Consider the following 10,956-nt stretch of genomic DNA (forward strand, 5'->3'; position numbering starts at 1 on the left):
CTTAATACCACTAAATAGATCGTGGGTGTAATGGAGGTCGTGGAGATCCTGCATGGGTCCACTATCTCCTTGTTCGGTCGAATACTGAGACCGAACTGCTGAACTTTGCCGATCAGCTTTTGCCGATCTGAGAGTTGAGCTCGATTGGTCGGCTTTTACCGAGCTATAGGCTGTGACCGAACTCTTTGGTTGTGCCGAACTGATACTCTTTCTTGGGTTTTGGGCTGATGGGCCGTCACTGCTATTGGGCTCGCAATTATTGTTTAGTTGTTTAGTTCGTATCCCATCAAGTTTAAACTCGATTTATGCTCAAAAATTTAAAAAATGTAATTGAGTTGTGAAAAAGAGATGTTTTTTCAAAGTTTATAATGCAAAACTAATAGTAGTAACTTAATTTTAATTCATTTTAGCTGATTTTGTAACGAGACATAAAACTCCTTACTAAAAACTAATTAAACACCAAATAAATTCATTGGTGTTTTGTTCAATTCGAAAACATGCCTGTCAAGTGATTAAACTGAAGATGTAGCACTCTCAGAGAAGTGAGGTTGCCAATTTGCTTTGGTATTCCACCTGAAATCATCAAACGATAAATATATTATGTGAAACAAAATAATGTATTTAAATAATTAATTGCGAGATCATATATACCTTTGAAACTATTGCTTTTCAATTGCAGCACCTCAAGCTCTTTGCATTTGCCTATATTTCTTGGAATCTCCCCATCAAGTTGGTTCAAATAGGCATTGAGTTCTCTTAATCTCGAGATATTGAATAAAGACGAAGGGATTCTGCCTGAGAACCCGTTGTTGGCCAAATTCATGTGTCTGAGCTCGGATAAGGCTCCGAGCCACGATGGTATCTCTCCAGAGAAATTGTTAGCTGCGACATTTATATCTTCTAAACGTCGCAACTTAGACAGCTCAGATGGCAAGACGCCTGTGAAACTGTTGGAGCTGATGTCTAAAACTCGAAGAAACGTTAAGTTTCCTAGATGTGGAGGGATGGTGCCTCGGAGCTCGAAACTCGAGAGGTTTAGGGAAGTGACCCTTTGGTGTTTGGTGGCACAAGAGACACCAATCCATCCACAAATGGGAGTGTGAATTGACCAATTTGTGTGCAAGATGGCATTAGGGTCGGAAACAATGGAGTTTTTTAAGACAGTGAGAGCGTGTTGATCGGTGGCGAGATTGAAGAGTGGTGTGGAGAAGGTGAGAGAAAAGTAGTTTGTTATCAACACCAAAATACCAAAATAAAACAGAAAAATCCCCATGGGTTTGGTAAAACAATTGTGGGGTTTTCAATTACTACTATATATAGAAGGAAAGGTTCATATTTTAATAAGAAAAGGATTATTAAAGTGAGGACGTGAAAACAGATTGCATTGCATGTATTAAACAGCTGCATATTGTTCGAGTGTAAATGCTTTTATTTGTTCAGTGTGGAGATGTGACTTTGATTTGTTAAAACAAATAATGTGTGTCACATTCATCAATCTCTATATAATTTGTGTTTGAACTCTTTGTTGAAACAAGGGGCACTTAATTATTTCATGAATTGTATTCAACGTCAAAACTAATTTTAAAAACTGAAATAATTTTAGACGATAACTTTACCTTTGAAGCTAACTAACTTAAAAACGCCTGCCACTACGAAGTTAGAAAACTTAATGTTTTAAATCAAAATAATAAATCATCATATGTTTATGATCCACTAATTTGTTATCAATAGCAAAACAAAACATGGAAATTTCCATGGATGTTTTTTTTGTAATAGCTATATTAGGTGTAGCAATTGAGGGATATGTAAATAAGCGTAAAGTCCAATGATAATATATCGTGCACTAATGTTATTGTAATGTTTCATGTATTCAGTGTGGAAATGTGACTTTAATTTGGGAGTCACGAAAATAGAATTTTATGTGAAAACAAACAATGTGTGTCACATGCATTAATCTCTATCATATTGTGAAATAGAGGTACCTAATAATCTCAGAATCAACTATGACAAAATTACAAGTAGAAATTACTCCATACTGTCTCCATTAAATGATCCATATTTGACGGATACATGTTTTAAGAAATTGTTTGATTTTGAATATATAGATACTCCAGTCGGTCCCTTATATACCTCATATTTTCTTATTTGGGTGGTCCCTAATAAATGCTTCTTTTCATTTTTACTACTTTTAGTAAATTGGATTTTACATTCCACTAACTCATTCTACTCACAATTATTATAAAACTAATATATAAAAGTGGAGTCTACATTCCACTAACTTTTCTATCCACTTTCGTTCACAAAGTCAAATAATTTCTTAAATCTATACCAGTCAAATATGGGACATTTAATGGGGACAGGGGGAGGAATTTTTAATCACTATTTGAAAGTCACCAATGTCTTCATGACATGCGATAGAGCTTCATTTATGTGTTTCAAACGCGTTAATCGAGGTTACTACTCTAAAATATGCCTCAAAATTACCAAATACCTGTAGAATTCTAATTTTAAAATTTCAAGCATTTAATCTAAATACATTTATATTTACTTGTTATGCAAATAACGTGAGTAAAAAAAAGAAGCGAACCAACATATATTAGCACCTTTTGAATTATTGAAGTTATGGACTACAAAACATGATATAGAATATTTACTATAACGAAGATTTAGATTAATAATTAAGCTTGTAGAATTGAATATGAAATAGTTAAACACTAGTTAAGTAATTATTATTAACTAAAATTAGTTATAAATTACTCGTTTGGAGAAAATTGACAACAATTTATAATTTCCAACTAAGATTAAAGTTTGGGAGACATGAATTTGTATAAGCTCAGAGAAAATACTGTTCTTATAAACAAAAGCTAGCGATAATTATTCTGAAGACCATAAAAATTGTCTAAAATAAAATTAAAAGTTACCAATAAATGAATAAGCGTGATCATTTAAAATCAAAACGAAAACAAAAAATAAGAAAAAATGTGCATGCATGTGTTGCACATAAAATCGACAATTCAATTAAAAAATTAAAAACAAGGAGGGGGCCCAATTCAAAAATATCTATGAGGTAGTACAAAATTTCAAATATTAGTATAGGTTCAGACACAACTCTACTTTAAAACTTAAAAACTGATTGTGTTTCAGTTAAAGAGTGCTTCCTCTGTCTGCAAATAGGAGTCTCGTTTTTTCATTTTAGTCCGTGCACGAATAGGAGTTCCGGTTCATTTTTACCATAAATGATAATAGAATCCCACATTCCATTAACTTATTACACTCACATTTCATTTAAAACTAATATATACAAGTGAGATCCATATACAAGTGACGTTAAAGAATGAGACTCTTAATTTCGGACAGAGGGAGTGACATTTATTCCCAAGTAGTAAATTTTGAATTAAAGTGAATGATTGTGTTTCAGTGTATGTGAAAAAGAGAAAGTAGACTAATTGGGTACTTGTTTGGTTTTAAAGAGAAGAGCGAACATTGCAATCCAACTTGTCATTTTAGTTATAAGAACATAATTTTACAAAGAAAAATATTACTTCCTCTATCCGAAAATAATTTTATTAATAAATAACACAAATTTAAATATAAAATGGAAAAATATGAATAAAGTAAAAGGGAAAAAACATATAAATAAGAGACAAAAATAAAAAAAAACAAATAATAAATTAATACAAACTTAATGTTATAAGAGTGCATAAAATATGAGAGCATGGGCTAATTTTATTAAGCTTTTGGGCCTTTGAAGATTTTAAATCGAAACCACTTCCAAATTAGGCCTCCAAATATTCGACTACCCATTACCCAAACCGGGTCGGGTCGGGTCGGGTCGGGTTCGATCTATTATTCGATTAATTAAATAAATAGGAGCTCTCAATTCATTGCACCGCAGCCGGCCTCAGCTCGTCAGCCACCGCCACTGATCGAGATTCAGGTTAGTTGTTTTCTCGCTGTTTGAGTTACTGTGGCCGCCACAGTAATGCTGTATCGCATTTGTGAGAGTGGTGGCTGTTTTATGCATTGCAATATTATATGAAGTTCATCGCACACAATCTGTTCGATGAAATGCTTGTTCAGTTTTTCAGCATGATTTTTCTTTGGAATTATGGTTTTCTGATTATTTGTGTGGTGTTTTGAAATGATTTCTAAGAGCTACATATTTGATAAGCAGTTTTTTCTTGCATTGTTAATTTGGAATTTTTGATATTGGGATTCCTTAAATCCTTTGCCACAATGTGGAAATTACACAAATTGGTAAATGGCATCTCATTTGTAGGAAATATGCATAACTTTACTGCAGATTGTTTGAATGTTTGTAGTTTTATTGAATCAAGTTTGTAAGTCTGAACTCCTACGACCTCGTGTCTCACTCAACGAGACCAAGCCACAATGTGACACCCAAGTAGGTTATAGGATTACATTTAGAATAGGATATCATTGTGTATTACTTTCCCTATCTGTTCTTTCCGGGTTCGCATAAAAGTGGCAAAGGGTGTGTTGCGGTGTTGTGGACCAGACCAGATCTCAGGTTGGCGCGCCGTGGCATGCTAGTCAACATCCTATAGGGGCTTGCCTGCTGTGTGCTCTGAAAGTTTGCTGCAATTTTACGCGTCGAATGTGAAATTGGAGGATGTGGAATTGGGAAGGAGATAGCCTATGGCTGATAGGGCAGAGCGATCGAGAGAAGCTAGAGTTTGGGAGAATGGAAAGATTTGTATTAAGTGATCATAATCGTTTGCATGTTACATCTCTTTGCATAGACTCCCGGTTTGGTTCAAAGACTACGACATGGGAAAAGAACCAAACGAAGAAAAACCCTTGAAGGAGCTTCTTATCACACGCTCGACTCACTTACAAAGAACAACTAAAAAAGGAAACGACTACCATCGACCATTAGTAACAAAATCCCCATCTCAAGTAATGGTAATTGCATGTTGTTTATACCTTCTTGTCACTCTTGTTTCAATTTTTGCTTTGATCTTCTTTAGAGTGGCTGCCGCTTCAATCATGTTGATTCTTTCGGATGGTGAAATGGCCAAACATTTCATTGCTAATTCAAACACAGATGTCAGCCAATTCATCTTCATATCGAAATTTCGATCTTGTTCTGGAAGCAAAGCAGGGGCTAATACTTGATTGATGTCATTGGCTTGTAATGCTTCACCCACCCACTCCTTCAAGCTCATTTCCCCACCAAACATATCATCTGTCGGCTTCTTTCTTGTAAACATCTCCAATAGCATTATCCCAAAACTATATACATCAGCACTTGTGGATACTTTTCCTTCCGATCCATACTCTAATTGCATCACAAGTTTATGATTATCAAAATAACCCAGTTCATAAGAGAATACATACATACAAATGTAAAAAAGTAAAGTAATTAATTCTTTTATGAAATTTGAAAACATCACCTGGTGCTGCATAGCCGATTGTAGCTAGTGTTTTGGTGTGGATCATGGCCTCCCCCTCATCAAAGAGCTTTGCAATACCAAAATCAGCAACATGAGCCGTCATATCTTCATCGAGCAACACATTGCTTGGCTTTATATCGCAATGCACAATGGGGGAAGTATTACCGTGATGAAGGTACTCCAGAGCTGAAGCAATATCAATTGAAATATTCAACAATTTTTGAAAATCTAGGTAATAGTTATTGGAGTATAACCATTTCTCCAAGCTTCCATTTGGCATGATTTCAAGAATCAAGGCTTTGAATTCCATGTTTGTACAGCAACCGATAACTCGAACTAAATTCCGGTGTCGAATTGTGCTTAGTATTCTACTTTCAGTTTCGAAGCTCTTGTTACCCCCTTCCAACTCTGTATTGAACACTTTCACTGCAAAATTCAGCCCATCATCAAACACCCCTTTAAATACCGAACCAAAGCTTCCTCTCCCAAGTAGATTCGTTTCACTAAAGGAATCTGTCGCTCGCAATAGTTGGATGTATGATACTATTCTCCAAGGATTGCCTACACAAGTAGAAATTGGAATTCTCACTTTTATAACCCTCCTTCGTCTCATGAGAATAACTACAATGATCACTATTGCAATAGCTGAAAGTAGAGGAGGCAAAATGTACTTCATTAGTGGAGCCACATTCTTTGATTTTGATCCTTGATCAACTTTTGGACAAGGTGGCACTTCAAATCTTGCTGGACCGCAAAGAGCTGAGTTGTGTACAAATGATAGAGCAGTAAAGTTGGAAAAACAGCCCCCATTTGGAATTTCCCCTTCCAATCTGTTGTAAGACACATTGAAATACTCCAAGAATTTGAGATCTTGTAAAGATTTAGGTATCACTCCAGTAAAACTGTTATTGGATAAATCCAATGCTGTCAAGCCTTTCATATTTCCCAGCGATTGAGGCATAGATCCTCCAAAGTTGTTGTTCGACAAATTTACGTATTCTACTGATTGGCAACCATCAATTGAGTTGGGAATATCGCCGGAAAATAGATTAGAGGAGAAATCTATTTGGTTGATTACCTTCAAATTTCGAATTTGAGGTGAGATCTGACCGTTCAAATAGTTTGAGGACAAGTTAAGAAAGACGAGGTCTTTGAGATTCCAGAAATTGGAAGGGATGGTGGATTTCAACTTGTTTGAGGCAAGTTTAATCACTCTAAGTGATTGCATTACACCCAAACATTCTGGTATTGGACCTTCGAGCATGTTCTTGATGAGGTTTAACTCGGCCAAACTACTCATCTGACAAAGATCGAGGGGGACAGACCCTTGCAACTGATTATGAGTAAGGGATAATCCCCCAAGTTTCTTCAAATTTCCTATTGTTGTAGGAATTGACCCGCTCAACTCATTGCCATTTAGATATAAAAATATCAAATTGGTTAAGTTTCCTATTTGAGAAGGAATGGCACCTCTGATATTTAAATCTTGCGCCGAGAAAATCTCGAGAGATTGAGATAGATTCCCAATGGAAGAAGGTAGAACACAACCCAGTAGTGTATTATTTGATATGTCAATAAGCTCCAGATACTGTGAATTAGTTAATGAAGAGAGAAATTCCATTTCCTTGGTTGCGCTCAAGAAATTGTTGTTGATGAAAAACCTTTTTAAGAGCCTTAAACTAGGAAAACTGGGAATTAAGCCAGTGAATGAATTCACTTGCAAGGCTAATTGTTGAAGCTGAGAAGCGTTGTTGATAGAGTCAGGAATGGGGCCGCTGAGATAGTTGTAGTGCAAAAAGAGGAGTTGGAGATTGGGAAGGGTAAACCCCATATTTGAAGGAAGGGTACTTGAAATTTGGTTCCCTGAAAGGTCTAATACTTGCAAGGTTGATATATTGAAAATGACAGGTGGGATATTGCCGGATAACGAATTACTGTACACAATGAGCGTATTCAATGATCCCAAGTTAGAAAGATCTTCTGGCAATTCACCTGTCATATAACAAAAAGTTGGAAGCATCTTTCGGAGAAATTTTTATTCTTTCGATGAAATTTGTATTCTCTCGGGCGGATGGAGTATTAGTTTTATAATATCTGTGAGTAGAATAAGTTAGTAGAATGTGCACTTACTAAAAATTGTAAAAATAAAATAATACATTTATTGGGAACTGTCTAAATAAAGAAATACTATGAGACATTTAATGGGATTGGATGTAGTAATACATAAAATAAAATGCATGTGAATTTTGTTAAGTTCGAAAACATATTCCCTCCGTCCCCACAGTTGAGGCAAAATTTTTCGGCACTTAGTTTAAGAAATAAATGTTGAGTGCGTTAAATAAATAGATAAAAAAGTAAGAAAGAGAAAAACGTAAAGAGAATAAAGTAAAAAGTGAATAAAGTAGAGAGAATAAAGTAAGAGAGAGTAAAGTAAGAAAGAGAAAAAAGTTACTGTATATGGAAATGACTTAACTATAACTCAACTACGAGGGAACGGAGGGAGTACCTGTTAAGTGATTTTCTTGAAGCATTAGAAAAAGTAGAGAAGTGAGGTTCCCAACTTGCTTTGGTATTCTACCTGAAATCACAAATTATCCAAAGATAAAATTGGAAATGACTCAACTACGAGGGAACGGAGGGAGTACCTGTTAAGTGATTTTCTTGAAGCATTAGATAAAGTAGAGAAGTGAGGTTCCCAACTTGCTTTGGTATTCTACCTGAAATCACAAATTATCCAAAGATAAAATTTAAAATGGCAATTAAATTATATTGCGTGAACTAAAAGTTGGGAGACGATATATAGCTAGTACCTTTGAATTGGTTTTCCAATAGAAACAAACCCTGGAGCATACTCAAACTTCCAATTTCACTTGGGATATCGCCACTGAAATTATTGTATTGTAATTGCAGGAGCTGAAGCTCTTTGCATTTGCCTATGTTTCTTGGAATTTCCCCATCAAATTGGTTCCTAAGGACAGTGAATTCTCTTAATCTTGGAGTATTACTGCATATGTTGTTTGGGAGCTTTCCTGATAGCATATTGTATGCAAAAATGACTGATATCAACGAAGAAATGTTGAAGACAGCATATGGTATGGTCCCCCTCAACCGATTGTTTTGTAAACTAACTCTTTCCAGTGAAGAAAGCCCACCAATCTCCTCAGGGATGTTTCCATCGAGAGTATTGAAGCTCATATTCAGATTCTGAAGCCTCGAAATATTGAATAGAGAAGAAGGGATTCTGCCTGAGAATACGTTGTCCGACATATCCATGTGTCGGAGCTGGGATAAGTCTCCGAACGACGATGGTATCTCTCCGGAGAAGTTGTTAGCTGCGACGTTTATCACTTCTAAACGTCGCAGCTTAGACAGCTCAGATGGTAAGACGCCCGTAAAAGTGTTGGAGCTGATGTCTATAACTCGAAGAAACGATACGTTTCCAAGGTGTGGAGGGATGGTGCCTCGGAGATTGAAGCTCGAGAGGTTTAGGGCAGTGACCCTTTGGTGTTTTGTGCCACAAGAGATACCAATCCATCCACAAATGGGAGTGTGAATTGACCAATTTGTATGCAAGATGGCATTAGGATCGGAAACAATGGAGTTTTTTAAGACTGTGAGAGAGTATTGATCGGTGGTGAGATTGAAGAGTGGTGTTGAAGTGGTGAGGGAAATGTAGTTTGTTATCAATACCAAAACACCAAAATAAAACATGCAAATGTCCATGGATGGTTTCTTGTGCTAGTTCTATTTGGTATAACAATTGGGGTATAGAAATGACTATATATAGAAGGATAGGTTCAATTTTTTAAAAAAATTAAAGGTGGAAGTGTAGAATTTGAGTGAAAAAATGGATCAACATGTTCAATATGGTTAGATCAATTTGGAACCAAACTTGATAAGGAATTAAGGACTTAAGTGATTTTATAATTATATAGCCCTCAGTTTAGAGGATTAGGGATAAATTATACTCCCTCCGTTCCTGAACGTTTATCCCATTTTTCTATTTCCGTTCGTCCCATAAAATTTGTCTCATTTTGCTTTTTACCATTTTTGCTAATGAACCTCATATTCCACTAACTCATTCCGACTCACATTTTATTATAAAACTAATATATAAAAGTAGGACCCTGCATTTCACTAATTTTTTCAATTCATTTTTCATTACATTTCTTAAAATTCGTGTCGGATCAAAGTGAGAATATTTGAGGGACGGAGGGAGTATATCTACACCCTACTTTTGAATTTATCAACTCTAATAATCAATTTGATTCCGAGCTTGTAACTTTCAAATTTCAGAATACTTTTGAATTTATCAACTCTAATAATCAATTTGATTCCGAACATGTAACTTTCAAATTTCAGAATACTTTTGAATTTATCAACTCTAATAATCAATTTGATTCCGAACATGTAACTTTCAAATTTCAGAATACTTTTGAATTTATCAACTCTAATAATCAATTTGATTCCGAACTTGTAACTTTCAAATTTCAGAATACTTTTGAATTTATCAACTCTAATAATCAATTTGATTCCGAACTTGTAACTTTCAAATTTCAGAATACTTTTGAATTTATCAACTCTAATAATCAATTTGATTCCGAACTTGTAACTTTCAAATTTCAGAATTTAAAGCGTACACATGTGCCGTGTAATGACCGCAGCCTGGAGTTTAAATCGTTCTAACTAAACTCAAGAATTATGGTCTCTAATAAATACATTAATGTCAACGCGTCTTGTAGCTTAGAAAATACAAAAATTAAAGAAAATTGTGTATATACATACTAGAATTCCTAAAGCTTGTCCCACCAGTTTCTGTGTCAAATATGTGGGTATGTGAGAGAGAATAAAAATAGAGAAGAGTAATAAAAAAAAGAATCATAGTAAGGATATATATTTTATTATATAATTTTTATTTAATTTCTTAAGTACTCCATTTCTTAACAAAAGCACATATACTAAAGTTATTTACCACTACTAAAGCAATGTTATTAATCACAAGAAGCGTCAATTACTTGAAACATGCGATCAAAATTTTCATATCTAATGTACTTTTTTCATCATAACAATATATACAAGGTATACTTCGCACTAACAAAGAAAAATTAAAATAAATTATTCAAAGTTGTTAAAATACAAGAAGTTTGCAATGGGCTTGTTATTAAAATTGTGGGCCTTTGAAGATTAGTAAGTCCAAAACAATACCAAATTGGGCCTCCAAATACTCAACTAGCCCATTACCCAACCGGGTCGGGTCGGGCTTGGTCTATGCCTTTTCCGATGGTTGGATACTTCAATAACCGACATATAATATTCGATTAAATTAAAAAAAAAGGGCTATCAATTTCATGCGCTTCAGTAGATGAAAATTAGTTATAAATTACTCGCTTGGAGAAAATTGACAACAATTAATAATTTATAACTAAGATTAAAGTTTGGGAGACATAAATTTGTATAAGCTCAGAGAAAATACTGTTCTTATAAACAAAAGCTAGCGATAATTATTCTGAATGACCATAAAAATTGTCTAATAAAATTA

At 34.8% G+C, this 10,956-nt stretch overlaps 2 protein-coding genes across 4 annotated transcripts; both read right to left on the reverse strand.

Moving 5' to 3' along the window:
* Nucleotides 1-395: 395 nt before the first annotated feature.
* Nucleotides 396-1,273, reverse strand: LOC121780090 (leucine-rich repeat receptor-like serine/threonine-protein kinase BAM2). Its single transcript, XM_042177611.1, has 2 exons — nt 652-1,273; nt 396-573 (listed from the first exon to the last, which is right to left on the reverse strand). Exons 1-2 carry the CDS (start codon nt 1,271-1,273, stop codon nt 485-487), a joined length of 711 nt encoding a protein of 236 aa, XP_042033545.1. The 3' UTR covers nt 396-484.
* Nucleotides 1,274-3,910: 2,637 nt separating this feature from the next.
* On the reverse strand, nt 3,911-9,159 carry LOC121779702 (receptor kinase-like protein Xa21). Of its 3 annotated transcripts, XR_006045881.1 has the most exons (6): nt 8,228-9,159; nt 8,063-8,134; nt 7,924-7,995; nt 5,583-7,409; nt 5,418-5,484; nt 5,252-5,302 (listed from the first exon to the last, which is right to left on the reverse strand). XR_006045881.1 is itself a non-coding variant. In XM_042177077.1 (5 exons), the coding sequence occupies exons 1-5, from the start codon at nt 9,138-9,140 to the stop codon at nt 4,917-4,919; spliced, it is 3,435 nt and encodes a 1,144-aa protein (XP_042033011.1). In that variant the 5' UTR covers nt 9,141-9,159; the 3' UTR covers nt 3,911-4,916. The 3 variants fall into 3 exon arrangements, 2 of the variants coding, with proteins under 2 accessions (XP_042033011.1, XP_042033012.1); XM_042177077.1 differs by having other exon boundaries at nt 3,911-5,302; nt 5,418-7,409; XM_042177078.1 differs by lacking the exon at nt 7,924-7,995 and having other exon boundaries at nt 3,911-5,302; nt 5,418-7,409.
* Between the last annotated feature and the right edge of the window lie 1,797 nt (nt 9,160-10,956).

The sequence above is a fragment of the Salvia splendens genome, chromosome 19 (genome assembly GCF_004379255.2).
Source record: "Salvia splendens isolate huo1 chromosome 19, SspV2, whole genome shotgun sequence".
In the NCBI taxonomy this organism is placed as follows: Eukaryota; Viridiplantae; Streptophyta; class Magnoliopsida; order Lamiales; family Lamiaceae; genus Salvia; species Salvia splendens.